The sequence below is a fragment of the Chrysochloris asiatica genome, unplaced genomic scaffold (assembly GCF_000296735.1).
Source record: "Chrysochloris asiatica unplaced genomic scaffold, ChrAsi1.0 scaffold00004, whole genome shotgun sequence".
Lineage (NCBI taxonomy): Eukaryota > Metazoa > Chordata > Mammalia > Afrosoricida > Chrysochloridae > Chrysochloris > Chrysochloris asiatica.
Genome location: NW_006408522.1, coordinates 44,532,558 through 44,553,520, shown reverse-complemented (window position 1 = coordinate 44,553,520; position 20,963 = coordinate 44,532,558). Strand labels below are relative to the sequence as shown.

General features: G+C 40.5%; 1 protein-coding gene across 2 annotated transcripts in view; it reads left to right on the top strand.

Annotated features, from left to right (window-relative positions):
* Positions 1 to 20,963, top strand: part of FMN1 (formin 1) — a 581,640-nt gene that overhangs the window by 414,522 nt on the left and 146,155 nt on the right. For both annotated transcript variants that reach the window (XM_006831807.1, XM_006831808.1), the window contains one exon: positions 17,291 to 17,383. In XM_006831807.1, coding sequence (XP_006831870.1) covers positions 17,291 to 17,383 — 93 coding nt within the window. The remainder of the gene's footprint in view (positions 1 to 17,290; positions 17,384 to 20,963) is intronic.

The following is a 20,963-nucleotide window of genomic DNA, read 5'->3' as shown; positions in this document are numbered from 1 at the left end:
CAAAGGGCACATTCTGTAAGCCTACCTCCTAGCCGCAGGTATACAGCCTTTCTCGTTCCATGAGTCTGGAGTCCTCAGCTGCTCTCTCTCCGTGTCCTCATCTCTACTTCCATCTCTGATGTCACTTCTTCTCTGGATAGGGTCTCACAGTCAGCTCCTGCTCTTCTACCTTGAAGGTCCTAGGGTCCTCTGGTCCTGGACTGTAAGATTAACTACTCCCCCCTTTATGTTACAAAACTTCTACCTTTACAGTTGTGACAATCACGATTCATCATGATAACAATTATTCACTATTGAATCATAAGAATATTTATTATCCCATCTCCTTTCACCAGACCCATCTAGACAAGATTAAAACTATTCAGTGGGGAATCTACCTTCCCCCACACACTCAGAAACGAAACTCCCTCTTGAAAACTTGTAAGCCAGTCACTTTGTGCCTTTAGCTACCACCACCCCCACCCCCCCCATTTTAGGTTGCCAATGTCTAAGTTGCCTGTTCCTATCAACCCTGTGTATCTTCCCTCTCAGTTGGTATTTTGAGCTATTACATCCATAAATATAGGTCAAGTTCATCAAATTGCATGCAAGTTTGGGTGTTCTTGTGTGTCTCTACTTATTTCTTATCACTGGATGCTTCACTCTTAGCTCTAATCCTCTGTGGTTATGTCCTTGTCTATGGGTCTAGCATAGCTTCTTAAATAAATAGCTATAGAACTTGACTTTGCTTAGCTCACCCCTCTCCAACTTTGTTTTTCCCACAGCGTTTCCTTCATCCCCCAGCCAAGTCTACTGGAATGACTTGACATCAGCATGTACTCACTGGTTATTTTTCTGTCCTTGTCTTACTTGACACCTTAGTAGTATTGCAGAGCTGACTGCTCTTTCTTTCTTGTAATACTGTTTTTCCTAATTATTCAGATCACTTCACATGCCTGCTTTCCTACTTGCTTTTTCCTTCCCTGCCCTCTGCTCTTTTCTCCACTGTTTGCAACCCTGTCTCTTCTCTGGCTACACTGTCTGCCTAGCAATTCATCGACTTCCAAGGCATTAAATACTAGTTGAATGACTTTGACTCCCCAATGTGCCTATCCATGCCAGGCATATGTCTTGAACTGAAAAGACTTCTATAAACAATACCGGTGTCTACCGTACTTTTTGTAAATGATGCCCACATTGTGCATTTTTGTGCCAACTGTGCCCCCCCCATGCATTATTTTCATAGATGAGCAACACCAAATTTTTGTGGTTTTTGATTTGATTTTATTTTTTTACATATTGCTGACATTGTTGTTAAGTGCCATAGAATTGGTTCCAACCTGTAGCAACCCTGTATAGGGTTTCTGAGAATCAGCTGGTGAGGTTGAACTGCCAAACTTGTGATTCAAACTGACCTTGCAATCCAGCACATTAACCCACACACTAACAAGACTTTCTTGAGCTATGAAATAGGCAGACCTAACATAACCTAATGATTTCACTTAGGAAATTCTGATACGTTTTTGTAATTAAACTGTTGAGCTAATACACTGTCATTATCAACTGAAAGTAATAGAAACAGATTCACAGTGTCAATTGTTTATTTTCCTATTACTGGACAACCAACAAACTCTATCTAGGATTTCTTGACCACAGTTATACCTTTTTTATATGATAATGATCAAAGGTAACATTTTCAGAGTATTTTTATACACATGAGAAGGAGGTTGGATAAAATGGACAGAACAAAATGACTTACTGTAATATAGGAGGATGGTTGAACGAGACCAAAATGCTCTTCTGGAACTATCATGAGATACGTGCAGTAAATGCATAGGCCCATTATGTCAGTACTGTTTTACTTAATTTCATTATTTCATCAGTGTTTTGGGGTGATTTATTTAAGAAAAAACAATTATTTACATCTAAAACATACCATGTCCAAATATGTACATTTGCTTTTTTTCCTCCCTCAAACTTGCTCATTCCCTAGTCTTCTCCATATTTTTAATGGAACTGACATTCATACAAAAGCCTATTTAAAATTTTATCTCTCCTGGTCTCAGAATTAAACCCAAATTCCTCACCGTGACCTACAAGACCCATATATATTACCCAGCCTGCTAGTTTGATCTGCTTCAGCAGATTCCACTCTCTTCCTCATATACTCATATTAGCTGTATGTCTACTGACACCCTGGTCTAGGGAAACATCATCTCTCATCTGAATTATTTCTCTCCTCCTATTTTTCCCCCTCCTCTAGTCCATTACAGGTAAAATAGCCAAAATAATTCTGCTCAGAACTCTTCGTAGCATCCCACCTTATTCGTAATAAGAACCAAAATTGGGAAAAAGGTCAAAAATGCCCCACATTATCTGGCCCCATCCTTTGCCACTTTCCCTGTGTTGTTCTACATCAGCCACATTGCTTCCTTACTGGATCTCAAACCTCATTCATTTCCTGTCCTCTCAGCCTGTAGCAGTCATCCCCAGATCTTATCATGACTCCCTCCCTTAATCTGATGACTCTAGTCAAGTATCTTCACGATGAGACTTTTCCTGAGCACTCTGTTTAAAATCGCAAACCTCCTTTGTCTATGGTAAGTTCTAGCTTGTTTTCCATACTCTTTTTCTTCAAAGCACATCGTGTAACTATCTGAACTACTACTGTACTCTACAACTATACATTGCAGAAATACAAAAATCATAACGGTGAGAAACGTAAGCATCTATATCAGATTCACATTCCCAAATTTTCAAGACACCAGAGATTTGCCGCTTATCCAGAATCATCAATAAAGATAGAAAAGAATGGTGATCCGACTAATTCCAGCACTTTTTCACTACTCTCCTCAGCCTGTAACCTGGGAGACCTCTGGGACTGGGTGCTACCCAAGTTTTACCCCCATAGTAGCTCTTTCCTTAGAATTAAAATCTCAGCACAGGACGCTAAAGACCCAGGAAGGAGAGACAGTTTATGTCCTTAAGTCCCAAACATTTGACACCAGTCTGACCAACATCTCTCCTTGACCTCTGCAACTCAACCAGTAATTTATTCTTCTGGAGGACTTGCCCTGGCCAAGTCTAACCCCAGTTTGAATGGAGGCTCCTATTTAATGGGTTAGAGTCCTGGTGTGGCTCTGTGGGCTAATGCACTAGACAACAAAGTCTGTTTGATCCACAAGATCAGTGGTTCAAGCTCACCAGATGCTCCATGGAAACCCTATACAGGGTCACTATGGGTTGAAACTGACTCTACTATGGCACTACCAATAACAGCAACAACATTCAATGGGTTGAGTGTTGGCCTGTTAACCACAGGGTCGTTTGTTCAAAGTCACCAGCTACTCTTCAGGAGAAAGATGAGGTGGTCTGTTCCCTTAAATATTCATGGTCTCAGAAACCCTGAGGAGCAGTTCTGTCCCGTAGAATTATTATCAGTCATAATAGACTGACTGGTAGTGGGTTTTTTGGATGTACTGTTCCATGATGATACATTATAACTTATCTCTCTCACTGTTACTAGACTATAAATGCTTTCAGAAGAGAGACGATCAATGTTGTGGTTAGATGTCATCAATCCGGTTCCGATTCCTAGTGACCCTATGAACAACCACATGAAGCCCTGCCCAGTCCTGTGTTATTTTCACAATAGTTCTTATGTTGGAGCCCGTTGTTGCTAACACTGTGTCAGTCCATCTCCTTGGATTTTCCTCGTTTTCACTAGAGATGACCAATTGTTGTTGTTGTTAAGTGCCATTGAGTCAGTTCCAACCCATAGCAACCCTGTACAGGGTTTCCGAGGAGCAGCTGGTGAGCTTGAACTGCTGACCTTGCAGTTCAAATAGCTTTGCAGTCTGGCACATTAACCCACAGCACCACACCAGGACACCTTAGTGTTAATGGGGAACAGTAAATACCCCCCAAAGTAGCTGCAGGTAAGAGATCTTTCCCCAATGCAGACCTACTTTCTAGGAAGGACTGTAACTTCAGCCTGTATGTATGAGAGGAATTCTACACCTCACACTGTGTGGGTTACACATTCCAAAGCAGAGATGACCAATAGATCTTGCAAAGTTTTTTGTCTCTAACATTTGCAAGAATGTCTAGCAAATACAAGATAATATTTTGAATGTATGAACTTTTGTGTAACATACATACATATTTCGTAGTAGGACTAGAAACCATTGTGAATTAGAAATAATTTACTTCAAATCTCATTTCTGTGCAAAATCAAAACTATCCCTAAATTTTAAGGAAGGGGGATTAGAGGGATACATGGGTGCATCTTTATCTCTTTATAAGGTGTCCTTGTTCTTCAAATCCAAACTCAGTGTAAAACTCAGCACCATCTTTAGCATTCACAAGCCCATTGACTCACAGCAAGCACTTGTGAGTTCAGTAGAATTGAATGAAGCTGAAGGGAGGCCCCAGAGGTCAGCCTTATCCTATCTCAGTTTTTCCCCTCTCTTCCTATCTTTCTCTCTAAATGTTCATTCCTCCTCTTTATAAGGTATCCAGGTGTGGCTCTCTGGGTTAATGCACTGGACAGCAAGATTGATTTGAACCGCAAGGTCAATGGTTCAAGCTCACCATGCACTCCTTGGAAACTCTATATAGGGTCACTTTGAGTCAGAACTGCTATGAGTGCTTGATGATACTTAACAGCAACATCAGCCTCCTTATAAAAATCCAAACTCTTCTTCCTCTGTTTTGAAAAACAATATTCCAATTTCCCTGAAGCTAGAATACTTATCAACACATGCCCAGGCCTTTATCTAGGGGCCTGACTTTAAGCATTTGTCAAAGATGTTCTTTCCAACAATGAATGACTATTTTCTTACTAATATTTCTGAATTTAGCTATTGAGATTTACATATATATATATATATATATACATATATGTATATATATATCATATGATATCAAAATGAGTGAATAAGTATGAATAAAGATAGAATGGTATTTCATTTCTACTGATAGTATTGTTTTTCTGGCCCCTCCATTCACCTACATGTATTATGCATATACATATTTATTCATGTTTATGTGTGTATACATATATGTATATACATACAGAGCCATATGGTACCAAAGCACTAATATCTGTGCCACATGTATATAAACTTTTTACCTATTTGTTTGTTTATCCATTTATTTCACAATTGCTCATAGGGTGTCTTCTATGGGCTCAACTTTGTAGTAGATGCTAGAGATATAACATTAAGAAGAGTACACTGTTTATGTCTAATGGAAAAGCCAAATAATCGGGAAAATTACAGCAAAGGTAAAGTATTCAGTGTTATAATATGCCTGCATAACAAAAGGAAAACTCATTAGTATAGAATTGAGGACAGAAAAGAAATCCTAATAATGTGACCTTTGAGCTTCGATGAAAACTGTTGTCGAGTCAGTTCTGACTCACAGTGATATTGTCTAGATTTTCCAAGTGCCACTGGTAGGTTTGAACTGCTGACCATGTGCTTAAGTCATGGGTCAAAGGAACAGCCTGATGAATGGAAGGGACTTAGCATGTTTGAAGAACTGAGAGAGGGCCTTTGTGGCTAGAGTATAGAGTGAAGCTGGAAGGAGAAGGTGAGACTGAGGAAATGTGCAGGAGCCAGCCATTCAAAGGCCAGCTTGAGTGTTGGGTCTATCTTTAAGAGTGGTGGGAAGCATAGGTGGGCTCAAACAGGGAATTGGCATGAACAGATGTGTATTTTATTAAAGTCACTTTCACTTCAATGTAGAGAACAAATCCAAAGGAGATGAGGATGGATGTGGGAAATGGAGCAGTGTAGTGGAAGAGGTGAATTCAAGAGCTCCTTTGGAGATGAAATTACAGAGTAGACGTATAAACTTGGCAGTCACTCTTCTAGAGATAGCTACTGAAATGTTTGCTTGAATGAGAGCATCTAGGGAGGGAATTTAGTGTGTGTGTGAGGAAAAAAGAACTCTTGCATTTGTTGGCCAAATATAGGAGGATGAGACTGCCAAGGAGATAGAGAAGCCAGAGAGGTAGGAGGAAAGCCAGGAATGATGGACACAGAGGCTAATGGACAAAATATTTCAAGCAAAGGAGAAGAGGCCAAAACTGGGGAATCCTGCTGGGAAGTCAAGTAAGATGAGATACAAAACAAAAAAAAAAAGAAAAGACACTCCTGACAAGATATAGTCATCATTCATTAGTGACTTTAGAACATTTTCTCATTGTTGTGTGAGGATGAACTAACTATCAATGGGTTCTATCATACAATATCAGGATTTAGGAGAACTAAATGATAACTTTCAACTTTTCTTCTGGTTATACAGCCCAGAGAATGAAAGAGAAATTACAGGTTTATGAGTTCATTTATCAGCGCTTATCTGAAAGCTAAGCTTTTCATTCAGAAACAATTGTGTGTATCTCTGATTTTATATTCAATACTTTATGTACTATATGAGTCATCCTTCTTGATAAGTAAAACACCAGATATGTATCTGTAATGATGACCACATACATTATATTAAATGCATTATATAAATAAATAAATATCAGTGGGTATGAGAGTAAGTAGGAGTCCTGCTGTAGTGCTGTAGGATAAGCACTTGACTGCTAGCCACAAGGTTGGTGGTTCAAACCCACCAGCCACTCCTTAGAAATCCTATTCAGGGTTGTTATGAGTCAGAGCAGACTCATTGGCACTTAACAACACAGGAATAAGTCATAAGTCCCAGTGTGACTCTGTAGGTTAAGCATTGTACTACTAACCACAGGTCAGCAGTTCAAACCGACCAGTCATTCCTTGTAAACCCTATAGAGGGTTGGTCTGAATTGGAACTGACTCAATGGCACTTAACAACAACGGTAGAAGTACAAAATGAAAGTATGGGCAATTTTTCTGAGGTGGTTTGGTTATGAAAGGTATTAGCATATTTATAACGTGATTTGTATACTAAGTACATAATATTGGTGATACTGGTGGTATGCCGTAGAGTCGGTTCTGACTCAAAGCGGCCCTGTATAGGGTTTCCAAGGCTATAAATCTTTGTGGAAGCAGAAAGCCTCATCCTTCTCCTTTGGAGCAGCTGGTGAGTTTAAGTTTCCAATCTTGTAGTTCACAGTTCAATGCTTATTCGGTGAACCCACCATGCTCCTCAGTAAGGAGGAGGGCAGCAAGATATAACAAAAGCAAAGGAAGATACTAGGAAGTACACAAGTGTAAAAGGCAACAAAGGTAAATACTATTACATCCACAGTCCTGCAATAGTAGTAATAACAAACAATAGCTACAGGTAAATACATAGGTAAACAGGTAGGCTGAAAAAATGTGGGCAGTTGAATGTACATCCATGGCTCTGTGTACATTTGGCAGACGACGTATATTTGAAGCATGCACAAATACATAATATAATGTCCTTGCCAAATATATATACACTCATGGTTCTTACATTCAATTTCCAAAATTTTTTCCTGTCTTTTAAAATACTTTTTGCTTTCTTCAAGTATGATGTTCTTGATGTCATCCTACAAGTCTTCATTCATTAGTGTCTAATGTGTCAAATCTGTTCTTGCGAGGTCTCTAAATTCAGGTGGGATATAATCAAGGTGATATTTTGGCTCTCATGGAGTTGTTTTCATTTCTTCAACTTCAGCCTGAACTTGCCTATGAAATTTCATTGATGGTTTGTTCCATAGTCCATCCCTGGCTTTGTCTTGGCTGGTGATACTGAATTTCTCAATGGTCTTATCCCACAGATGTAATCATTTTGATTCCTATGTATTCCATCTGGTGAGGTCCATGTGTATAGTGTTGTTGAGAAATAGTATTTGCAGTGAATAAGTCGTTGGTCTTGAAAATTTTTATCATGTGATCTCTAGTACTGTTCTGTCAGCAAAGCCATATTTTCTAACTTGCCTTCCTTTTTGTTTCCAACTTTGGCATTTCAATCATCAGTAATTTCTGATAACTTCCATTTTGCCTAGATTCATACTTCATACATCTCATGGTCCAATTATTAATGGATGTTTACAACTGTTTCTTCTTATTTTGAGTTGTGCCTCATCTGCAAATGAAGACCCCGAAAACTTTGCTCCATTTATGTCATTCAGGTCAACTTTACTTTGAGTGAAGGCAGCTCCTCCCTGCTATATTTTGAGTGCCTTCCAACCTGAGTATATCTGACAACGTTCCACTGCTTTCATAAGGTTTTTGTGGCTAACCCTTCAAAAGTGGTTCACCGCTCCTCCTTCCAGTTTGTGTTAGTCTGGAAACTACTGAAACCTGCTCACCACAGGTGACCCTGCTACTATTTAAAGTACTAATGACATAGCTTCCAGCATCACAACAACTCACAAGCTGTCAAAGTAGGACAAACTGACAGGCGAGTGGTGGTCTTTTGAGATATGAGATTAACAAGCAAGTAAGAACAGATAGAAGAAGACATATACCTAGCCACATGAAGATCACCAGAAACTCAGAAGAGACAAACACTCTCCTCTAACAGAGAGAGAAAGCCTTCCCCTAGAACTGATACCATGAATTTGGACTTCTAACCTCCTGAACTAGGGGAAAATACAGTTCTATTTGCTAAAGCCAGCCACATGTGGTATCTCTTGGTGGTGGTTACATGCCATGGAGTCAGTTCCAATCCATAGCGACCCTATATAGGGTTAGCAATGCTATAAATCTTTACAGGAGCTGAAAGCCTCATCTTTCTCCCATGGAACCGCTGCTAGTTTCAAACTGCTGACTGTGAGATAAGCAGCCCAATTTGTAACTACTAAGCTACCAGAGCTCCTTCTGTGGTCATAGCACTAGGTAACTAAGACAGTCTGTATTGTTGTTAGTTACTTTTCAGCCAATTTTGATATACTTGTCTTGATATACTCTGAGAGAAGGCTTCAAAAAGTTTATGAGAAAAATGGAATTAAAAGATAATGGGAATTGCACTCTGATTGGTGACCATGTTCGTCACCAATAAGGGAAAGTGAGGAAAAAACAGCAATGAAGCTGTGAGCTAAGCCCTACAATGTTCAGTAGACTCCTGTGAACCCAGGTGGAGACCTGGTTGGCTAGCAGTGTGGCAAGACCTGGGGGACTCTTGGGCCGAGTCAGTGACATAGTGACAGAGGACTAGAGTGGAGAGTGAAGCATCCAGCTGACAAGAAGAGAGGGCATATGCATAAGAACACCCACACTTGCAGATAATACCCACTCAACCTGGCGTCAATGACTGGATGAAAACAGCTCAACTAGAATAAGAAAGAAGAGGGGGGAAAAAGAGTAATCTGATACAATTCGATGAACTTGACCTTTACCTATGGATGCGGTAGCTCAAAAGAGGGAACATATCTTTACAGCAAGGATCATTCCCACCCCCTCCATATATGGAGTAGACAGGGATGGGCAACTTGGACATTGGCTATCCAAAATGGGGGGACTACAAAGGTAAGAAGTGACTGGTTTACAAGCTTTCAAGAGGGAGCAAAGATCCAGAGGGCACAGAGGAAGGTAGAATCTCTACTGAGTAGTATCCAATCTGTCTGGGCGAGGCTGATGAAAGGAGATGGGGATAGGTTCCTTATGGTATAATGGTGAGTAATGGTTATCAGGACTGACTGTGAGGGTTGGAAATGTAACGGTAGATGTTTTGTAGCAAAAGGAGGGGAGTAATTGACTTTGCGGTCCAGGAGCAGAGATCCCTAGAACCATCAAGGGAGAAGAGCGGAGTGCAGGACACTACCCAGAGAAGCAATGATGCCAGAGAGGAGGCAGAGATGATGACATGGAGAGATGGAGCAGCTGGGGACTTTAGACCCAGAGAGGGAGAGGGACTGTGTGCTGACGACCGGGATTCAGGCTTGCAGGGTATATCCTTTGGTTGGTTGATGATGCATGGAAGGGATTGTAAACATGACAATGAAACAATATATGATAGGATGAATGTAAAGCTAATGTTCTCCCATGTAAACATCACATAGTACACAATAAACATTAAAAAAAAAAAAAGATAATGGGAGTTTCCCACAAATTTTTTGAGCCTCTCGTATATGTAACTCTAGTGACTAATTATGTGTCATACTCATTTAGAAATTCTTGATAGTGACCCATTCACTACAATGTCTGAGGCCAGAAATTTTAGGCTTTTTTTCTTCACACATGTATCCCCAATGTCTAGTACAATGACTGGCACATAGAGAATTTTGCTTTAATCAAATGGTCCTATCTGTTGTGACAACAATCTTCTATTATGGTCCTATAAGCCTGGATCTTGAGGATAAAAACAGAGACCGTGTAAAAATGGGAAAAGTTATCATTGGCACTGAACCATAAAACAAAGGACATAGAATTGGCTAAGAGAGATAAGCATGCTAAATTGGAAAAGTGAATTTGTTGTTGTTGTTAGTTGCCATCAAGTCATTTCTGACTCATGTTGATCCCAGGAGCTGTTCACCAGGCTTATCTTCCAAGGTGTCTCTGGGTGAGTTCAAACCACCAACCTTTAGGCTAGTAGTCAAGTGCTTAACTGCTTATACTACTCAGAAAAGTAGACCATCTATGTAAACCTCTTTTGAAAAAGTATTCTTACTTAACTTATAAGGGACTGTCCTGTGACTCATAGAGAAAGAGACATCATTCATTTTCCTAAAACGTGCCCATGTGCATTTGTCCTGTTAAAGTGATGGAACATGTACTAGATTATGACTCATTATATCATCCTCATGCTATTTATTTTATTGTGGTGAACTATATACAACACAATGTTTGCCATTTCAATCCATTTAGCAAGTACAATTCAGAGGTAATTATGTTGTGAATGCCATACAACTATCATTACTCTCCTTTACCATGTGTTAAAAGATTTCATCACCCTTAACTGAAACTCCCTTCTCCTTAAGCAGTTCTTCCCCCCTCCACTCTTCCCACCTGTTTCTTGTTGTTATTGTTAGGTGCCACTGAGTCAGTTCCAACTCATAGTGACCCTAAGCCCAACAGAATGAAACCCTGCCTGGTCCTGCATCATCTTCACGATTGTGGTTATGTTTGAGCCCATTGTTGTTGCTCATGTTTTGAGTGCCTACCAACCTGATGGCCCCTTCACCAGGCATTGTATCAGACAGTGTTCTGTTGCTATTCATAAGGTTTTCAGTGGCTAACCATTCAGAAGTAGTTCACTTCTCCTTCTCCATCTAATTTGTCTTAGACTGTAAGCCCCATTGAAAACTATCCACCATGGGTGGCCCAGCTGGTATTTAAAATATCAATGACATAGCTTCTACCATCACAACTACACACAAGTCACCACAGTATGACAAACTGAAATACAAATGGTGGCCCACTTGTCTCTGGTATCCACTAATAAACCTTTGATTCTATGTGTTTGCCTATTCCAGATACTTCAAATATGTGGAATCATGTCATGTCTATGAGAGTCCTGGTATGGTGCTGTGGGTTAATGCTCTGAACTGCAAAGTCATTTGAACTGCAAGGTTGTCAGTTCAAGCTCACCAGCTTCTCCTCAGAAACCCTATACAGGGTGCCATAAGTTGGAACTGACTCAATGGCTCTTAAGAACAGTAACAGTAATATCTATAGCTTTATGTCTTATTTTAGTCTGCATGTTTTCAAGGTTTATCCATGTTATACCATGTTTATCCATATATCAGAACCTTAAGAGTATGGAGATATGAGAGGGCTTCAAAAAGTTCATGGACAAATGGAAGTTTCCCATGAACTTTTTGAAGCTGCCTCCTACAGATATGTGTTGTGTGATTTGGCCATCCTGCAAACACTTGTGTCCTTGGGGTTTACCAGTAGCACTGACCTGAGCTTGCTGTGTGATGTGCGACCTGGGCAGCTCCTGCTTCAGACTCCTTGGGTGAGCACATCATCAATACCCACCTGGCAACAGCTGCCTTCTAAGCCAGCTGCTGGAAAGACCAGCTCACCCATGAGAACTTGCCCAGAAAGAGGATGATACTGGCCAATGGCAGCCGAGCCAGGGCTGACACATACCTTTCCATCCACACCTTAAGGCACCATACTGGGCAAAATTCAGGGACTTAACCTGATAAGTAACAGGAGCCAAGGTTTGGGAGCTTGAGTCTTGGGCCTCCATTTTGGCATATTAGGTGACTTCTGGGCCAAACAGCAGCCAAGCATCAGTGGGGCTCTGACCTCAAGATGAGAGCTTGGCATTTGGCATTCAGAGACGTAGGCACCCCAGTGAATGGATATGCAAGTGTCACTGAACAGAGATAATGACAAATACGTGTATCGCTGCTATGTGTCCATCTGTTGCTGAATCCTTGGGCCGTTTTCACCTTTTGCCTGTTATGAATAATACCACAGTGAACATTGGTGTATAAATATCTGAATCCTTGCTTTCAGTTCTCTAGGAGTATGATTTTCTCTGTCATTTGAGGCACGACCATACTGTTTTCCATGGTGGCTATATCATTTTACAATCCCACCAATCGTAGATTAGGGTTCTAGCTTCTCTACATCCTCACCAACAGTTGTTATTTTCCACTTCTTTGATAATAGCTAGTCAGTGTGAAGGAAAATCTCCTTGTTATTTTGATTTGCATTTTACTGATGAGTCCTGGTGTGGCGTTGTGGGTTAATGCGTCAGACTGCAAAGCCATTTGAATGGCAAGGTTGGTGGTTCAAGCTCACCAGCTGCTCCTCAGAAACCCTATATAGGGTCACTATGGGTCGGAACCAACTTGACGGCACTTAACAACAACAACAACAACAACAGTGGCTATTGATGGAGTCCTGGTGTGGTGCCCTAGGAAAAGCATTCAACCTCAAGGTCGGTTTGAACTGCAAAAAAACTTTTTTGAAAAAAAAAGTTTCAAACTCACCAGCCATTTCTTGGAAACCCTATACAACATCACTGTGAATTAGAACCTACGCAATGGCACTTAACACCACCAACAATCACTAATAATAGTGAACATCTTTTCCAAGTGTTTATCAGTCATTAGTATAATTTCTTTGGTGAAATGTCTTTTTACGTTCTTTGCCCATTTTTTCATTGGATGTTTGTCTTTGTGTTGTTGAGTTGTAGGAATTCTTTGTATATTCTGGATATAAAACTCTTATCAGATATATTTTTTTCCCCCAATCTATTGGTTGTGTCTTCACTTTGTTTATAAAATCCTTTGATGCGGAAGTTTTTATTTCTGATTTATCTGTTTTGTCTCTTTCTGCTTGTGTTTGCTTTACTCTTACGTTTTATTCTAACAGAGTTTTGCTTTTAGTTCTTACATTTAGGTCTTTGGTCCATTTTGTACATGGTGTGAGATAGCATCCATGTTTTTCAAGTGGCTCAATAATCTTTATTCTCTTGTCCTTAGAGATAAAAAACAAATAGCACACAGCCACCTATATATGGCTACAACCATCTAATATCTGAGATCTTAGAAGTTAAAGCCATGTCAGGCTTTTTTTTTCCACCCCTAAAATGTTTCCCAAGTACTTCATCTTTAATGTGTATGCTCTCAATTTAGTCTCTGTTACTTCATGATGTGTTGGTTTGTAATATTTTAGCTTTCTCCATCTCTCACAATGATCACTTATTAGAAGCTAACTTCAGGAATTAATATGCATTTAATTCTGTCAGAAATTTTACAGAGAATGCAAGAAAAGGAAGAGAAAAAGAGTCTGTGGTAACTTTAACTTTTCACATTGGAGCTTCTGGCACAGCCTGTGTCTACGGCAACCTTGGTGGTCTAGCAATACTGCGTACAAGTCTACTGGTTGGACAATAAACTACATTTGTGGGTTTGTCTATGACCTCTCTCCTTTTTGCATTGCCAGTCTCCAGTGTCATCATTAATTAGTCTTCAGGTCTCCCATCTGTCTGCTAGAAAGCATCTTGGGCTAAGCTGAGTTAATAAATTGGAGTGGGGCAAGCTGCCCAGCCACTGGAACGTGTGGCTGTGCTGGGACAGTCGGAGGGCAGCACTCTCCTTTGATCGTGTGGAGAAGTCTAATTCTAACAGACCACGTGGGAGGCCTGGCCCATGGAGGTGCAGAGAGGACGCCAAGCTCAGCAGCAGCGCTTGCTCTCATTTGTACTGACTTCAGTTTCTAATTTCAAAACCTGGAGGCTCAGAGGCCTGGGGGACTTGTTTCACATTTGCTTCCTCTTTCCCTAGGAGTTTGCCCACATTCTTCAGTTGAATTCTCACAGTGGGATGGTGGCACATCAGAAAATGAAGGAAAATCTCTGTACTGATGTTCTCAACAGGAGTGTTGCAGTATAGCTTGTTTCTGGAAAATTCATACACAGTATCTATAGTGATGATGATGCAGTCATGTTCCCCAGTCATGACTCTCCTACTAGCTGTGACATGTTTCCTGACCAATTTTACTAAAGCACAAAAATAACAGTATTTTGAGCACGTTTGCTGGAGCTAGGCACTCTGTGAAGCACTTACGTACCATATCTCATTTAATTCTCCTGCCATTCCTTTGAAAGAGGTCTGGTGACACCGTGGTTAAGTACTTGGCTACTAACAACAAGTCAGTAGTTCAAATCCACCAGCCACTCTGTGGCAGAAAGATGTGACAGTCTGCGCCTGTAAAGCTCAAGCTTTGGAAACTCGATGGGTCAGTTGTACTGTGTCCGACTATGAATCAGAACGAACTTGACAACATTGGGTTTGGTTTGGGTTTTATCATGCATTTGAGGAAGTCCCAAGTTGACAGAGAAGATAAACAAGCCATGGCCCAAGGTCCCCACTGTCCAATCAGGAGCAGTCAGAACCTGAACTCAGATGGCCCTTGCTCCAAGCACAAGCTTTCACTAACCCACTTAGCCCCCCCCCCCCCCCATGGAATCAAAAGAGGTTTGATGTGCATCACCATGGGCTCTCTCTCAACAGCCACAACAGATGGAGAGCTACAGTGATGGATTCCTTTAATGCAAGCAAAAGTGGACGTTTGGCTTTTGTTGTCAGAAAATGAACCTCTGTCTTTAGTTTTGCTTTGCTTAGGAAGAAGTAACTTTGAAGAAATTCTTCTCATAGCTTCAGTTCTATCCATAGTATCCAGGTGCAGGCATGCCTTACTTTATATTATTTGTGTTTAATGGTATTACTAATAGACACTATATGCAATTTATATAAAGCGTACCTAAAAATAATTGAATTTTTTTTTTTTAATTCTGTGATGAACAACAGAGTTTAGGTGTTTAATAACTAAAGATTCAAAATTTGTATCTAGAAAGAACAAATAGAAATATTAGGGCTAGTACCAAAATTTGGTAACATTGAGTGTAACAGAAAGATTTAAAATAAATAGCTCTGCCTTTTGCCAAAAATACGGTTGTTGTTGCTGTTAAGTGCGGTTGAGTCAATTCCAACTCATAATGACCCTGTGTAGGGTTTCTGAGGAGTAGCTGATGTATTTGAACTGCTGACCTGTGGTTCACAGTCCAGTGATGATTCTACAGCACCATACCACACTAGCAGTCAGTTACAAATGGAAATCGGAAAAAGGCAACTAAAATCGAGTTATTTTGCATACGTAATAAATATTTTCAACAATCTAAAAATTCTATATGAAAAATATAGTCTTTTATATAAATCTGGAGTATTCGTATGATGCTGTGAGTTAATGTGCTGGACTGCAAAGTTAGTTTGAGCCACAAGACTGGCAGTTCAAGCTCACCAGCTGCTCCTTAGAAACCCTATACAGGGTCGATATGAGTCAGAACCAACTTGACAGCACCTAACAACAAAAACAACATAATAAATCTGTAAAATTTTATTGAAAACAATAAAAAATGAGGGCTAGCTAAATCATGGTACATACCACATTTCTGAGTACAAACACTATTTTTCAAACCAATGTACTCAAATAATGCAGAAAAGGACATTTTCCCCCATGTTGTTGTTTTTATAGTTTCCATGGTGGCTCCGTACAATAAATTCTGGTCTGTAAACCACAGGTCAGCAGTTTAAGCTGGCCAGTCACTCCACAAGAGAAAGATGAGGCTTTCTGCTCCTGTAAAGATTTATAGCCTTGGAAACCCTATGCAGGCTTGCTATGAGTCAGAACCAACTCAAGGGCACTTAACAACAACAACAATCGTCACAGAAGCAGAAAGCCACATTTTTCTCCCACAGAGCATCTAGTAGGACCTTCTAGTTAGCAACTTCATTAACCACTGCGCCCCCAGAGTTCCTATTTGCATCCCAAGAGACAATGGAATAGTTGTCTAAATAGTTAATAGCAGATATTTCAGAATGCACTGTATTTAAAACCTTTAGAAAAATGACAGTGTCAGTAGAAAGTCTGAGTTTAGACATTCCTGTGCTGAGATCTCGGAAATCTGTATCTTGACAATATCCTGTAGCTCCCTCTGACAGTGTGGGTCCTTCTGAACTCAGTGCAGAATGAAGCAGAGTTCTCTTGAGCCGTGCTTTCATCTTCAGCGCAGTCTTACTGGTTGTTTAAGTGCCATGGAATCACTTCTAACTCATAGAGACCCTATATGTGGTTTCTGAAGAGCAGCTGGTGGGTTTGAACCAATGACCTGTGGCTAGCAGTCCAGTGCTGATCCTACAACACCACACCAGAACTGTTTAGAGCTTCAGCAATTTAGTTGGCAATTTTACAAGACAAAAGGATCAGCTAACTAATTTCAGAGGACATGTAAGTGGCCCCTTTTTAAATCTCCTGTGCTGTGGGGCAGATACTGTGTTGCTTTGCTCATAGTAAATGTTCCAGGATGCAAGTTTTGAAAATGCCAAATCAATTGAATAGGAATTCCTAAAAGTAAATAAAGGTCTCCTCTTCCAGTCCTTTTATTTCAAATACTTAAAAATGGTCACCATTTTTAAGTACTACTGAGTCAGTTTCAACTCATAGCAACCCTGTATAGACTTTCTGGAGAGCATCTTATGAATTTGAACTGCTGGCTTATTTAGCAGTCCAATACTTAACCTACAGTGCCACACCAGGACTCCTAGTGTGACGATGTAAGATAAGCACTGGACTACTAACCACAAGGTTCAAATCACCAGCCACTCCTCAGAAACCCTTTACAGGGTCACTATGAGTTGGAGCTGACCCACTTGCTCTTAACAACACCACCATTTGTTATTGCTGTGTTTCCGTTCTTGGTTCTTGTTTGGCTTAATGCTTATTAGTTCATTGTTATTTCTATGCTTTCTTATTGGACTGTGGATGAACATTGATAAAGGATTCTGCACTCAATACCCAAGTGCTAAGCACAATGCCTGGCTCATAGTAGGAACTCAGTAAATATGTGTGCTTGTCTATGTCTAATTCTAAACTTCTCTTCACAGCAAGTGAGAAGCAGATGATGGTGGTTTGTAAGGAGTCTCCAAAGGAATATCTCCAGCCTTTCAAGGACAAATTAGAAGAGTTCTTCCAGAAAGGTAGGGATCTTTGTCACCTGCACATTTATGGTACTTTGGGATAGCTTTTATTGTCTAGGTCTTTCTCTGAGGCTCACTGTCCCTTGCATCAAGGCTGACTTTAGCAGTTGCAACAATTCCATTGGTCCATTTTCCTACAGAGTTTTACATACACCACAGGGATGGCGTTCTTCTGCAACTTTAACGTCACCTTTCCATCTTTTTCATGTTTAAAATCCTTCAGTGTCATTCCTGTATTTGTAAACGTTTGAAGGAAAATTTATTTCTTTGTTCTTCATGTTCATTCTGTACATGTTAACTGACATATGAAGTACAGGCAAGGATTATAGAGCCATGTATTTCAGTTCTGTGCTCAGCCTGGACACAGGTGAATAGTGATTACCATCCTGGCTTTCTGAGTTTAGCAACTTGGAAACTTGCGTTCTACTTTCCATTCCTCCTCAGAAATGGAAATCGGGGCCAGGTAGATGTCATGCATCAGCCTTTTGGGGTTACAAGAGTGTGCTGTGTGAGATCCAGTACATTATTTAGAAGTCTTACCAGGTTATAGTCCTTCCTTCACAGTGTTGGCCCAAGTAGGGAACTTTTTGTTGACCACAGTTAGTAAACTTGTAAGTTTCATGCCTTTTGGAAATGTCCTATTCTAATTTCTGAAATTCAGTGTAAGAGGTGAAATAAGCCTAAGTGTGGAGTGGTTGAAGGGTACATTTATCTTTGCTAGAAAGCTAGAGGCAATGCTCGTAGAACATTTAGGGATATGTCAACATGCTGTTTCTATTATTGAATAAAGCCACATGATACCACACCATCAATTAAAACCGTTAATCAGGGTGAATCCATGAAGTCTGGCCAAGCCACCTTGGGAATTGGCAGAGAAAGTCTCAGTCCTTGAGTTAGAGGAAGCCCATTCCATTCCAGCTGTTCCCTTGATGTGGATGCCTGCATGTTGAGGGGTTGTTGGCATTGAAGCCAGAGAAGTCAAGTGTTCTCTGTGGTCACTGCAGGACATCCTCTGTGATGGAAGCCATGCTGTGGGGCAGAGTGCCATTGAGAGGAAGCAATGATAGACACTAATGTGCTTTGTGACTATGATTGGTAGGTTTTGTATCTGGCTCATCAAAGTAAATTCATCGTCTTATTACACCATGTAAATATTATCTCTGTAGAAAAATATAAAGTAGTTCCATTTGCTTATTTCCAGTTAGTAACTCTACTTCTGAAAGTTTAGAATCAATTTGAAATTAGGCTCATGTCTTTAGATTCTATTTTTTTTTAATTGTTATATTCATTTATCTGAATAATTTTACAGTCTGTAAAGGAGCTCTCTGGTAGTGTAGTGGTTATGAATTGGACTGCTAACCTTAAGGTTGGCAGTTCAAAACTACCAGCTGTTCCACGGGAGAAAAATGAGGCGCTCTGCTCCCATAAAGATTTACAGCCTTGGAAACCCTGTGCAGGGTCACTATGAGTCAGAACCGACTCGACGGTACTTAACAACAACAACATGGTGTTGGTGGTGTGCTGTGGCAGAACCAGTTCCGACTCACAGTGACCCTGTACAGCCTTTTCAAGGCTATAAATCTTAATGGGAGCAGGAAGCCTCATCTTTCTCCTGTGGAACAGCTGGTAGTTTTGAACTGCTGACCTTGAGGTTTGCAGCTCGATTCATAATCACAATGCTACCAGAGCTCCTTTGCAGTATGTATAGCTGAGTGTGATCTGCTTATGTGCATGATGTCTTTGTTTTTTTTTTAAAACCAGTTAGCAATTTAAAGCATTCATAGTGTGAATTGTATTCTTTTTGTTAGGTAGGGGGTGAGGGGGATTAAATATAGACAAATTTAGAACCTTGAAAATCTTCTTTAGTGCCTTTTAGTGCAAATCACACTTTGGAGTTACATGTTAGCTTCTTCTCTGCTAGGTTTCTTTAAAAAAACGTTTGCTCTCCTCACACACATAAAAAAAACCCCTCAAATTCACTGCCATTGAATTGGTTCTGAATCACAGCAACCATACAGGATTTCTGAGACTGTAAATGTTAATGAGAGCAAACAGCCTCATCTTTCTCCCACAGAATGGCTGGTGTTTTCCACCTGCCTACCTTGTCTTTAAGGAGCTCTGGTAGTGTTCACGAATTGGGCTGTGAACCTTAAGGTCAGAAGTTTGAAACTACCAGCTGCTCCATGGGAGAAAGATGAAGATTTCTGCTCCCTTAAAAATTTACAGCCTTGGAAACCCCGTACAGGGTTGCTAAGTGTCAGAACTGACTCCATGGCACATAACCACCACTACTATGTGTTTAGCAGTCCATTGCTTGCCCCACAGAACCGCCAGAGCAGAAGTTGATGAGGCAAACTGGATCATATTTTAGGAAAGCTCTAGAACAGTGGTTCTCAACTCTGGCTCTGCACACTAGAAGCACTTGACTGTCATAGCAAGACCAAACTCCAGACTGATGGAAATAGCATCTCTGGGGGTGGGACCAGGCATGAAGGATATTAGGAATGACATTAAGTATGATTAAAACAAACTCAGTTTCACAAAGAATTTTTGGCACAAAAATAATTTAAAAGAAATGCTGTTCTGTTAAAGAGTTACAAATATGAATAGAGTTCTGTTCAATACACATAAAATGTTTTATGTGCAAATTGTTAATATTGATCACATGTGAAATCAGTGTTGGGCCACTATGGTTGTTGGCTAGCCTTGAAAATGCTGAATGTTAGATAGGAATTTTTTCAAGCACATAGAAGCCTCCTGATGATATATTAGACCTGTTGTACTAAATAAATATAATATATCATTAATATTAATTTACCTCTGGTGCTGTAGGATAAGCACTGGACTGCTAACTTCAAGGTCAGTGATTCAAAATCACCAACCGCTCCTTGGAAATCCTATTCAGGATCACTATGAGTCAGAGCTAACTCAACAGTACTAACAACAACACATCCCCCCCATCCCCGTGTGTGTGTGTGTGTGTGTGTGTGTGTGTGTGTGTGTGTGTGTGTGTGGAGAGAGAGAGAGTCAGTCAGTCAGTCAGTCAGTCAGTCAGTCAGTCAATCCTAGTGTGGGGCTGTAGGATAATGCACCAGACAGCAAGGTCAGTTTGAAACACAAGCTCAGTGGTTCGAACTCACCTCGGAAACCCTACACTGGGTTGCTATGGGTTGGAACTGACTTGGCAGCACTTAACAACATGTATATGTATGTAGACAGCTCATAGTTATAGTGACCCAATATAGGGTTTCCACATAGTGTAGTGGTTACGAATCGGGCTGCGAACCTTAAGGTCAGCGGTTCGAAACTACCAGCCGCTCCGCGGGAGAAAGATGAGGCTTTCTACTCCCGTAAAGATTTACACCCTCGGAAACCCTGTACAGGGTCGCTATGGGTCGGAACCGACTCGACGGCACTTAACAACAACAACAACAACATATATATGTGTATATATTTGTTATTGTTGTTAGTTATTGAGTGCTCTCATGTCAGTTCTGACTCATAGCAACCCTATATAGGGTTGCTAAGGATCAGCTGGTGAGCTTGAACCACTGATATATGTCATATATGTGTGTGTGTG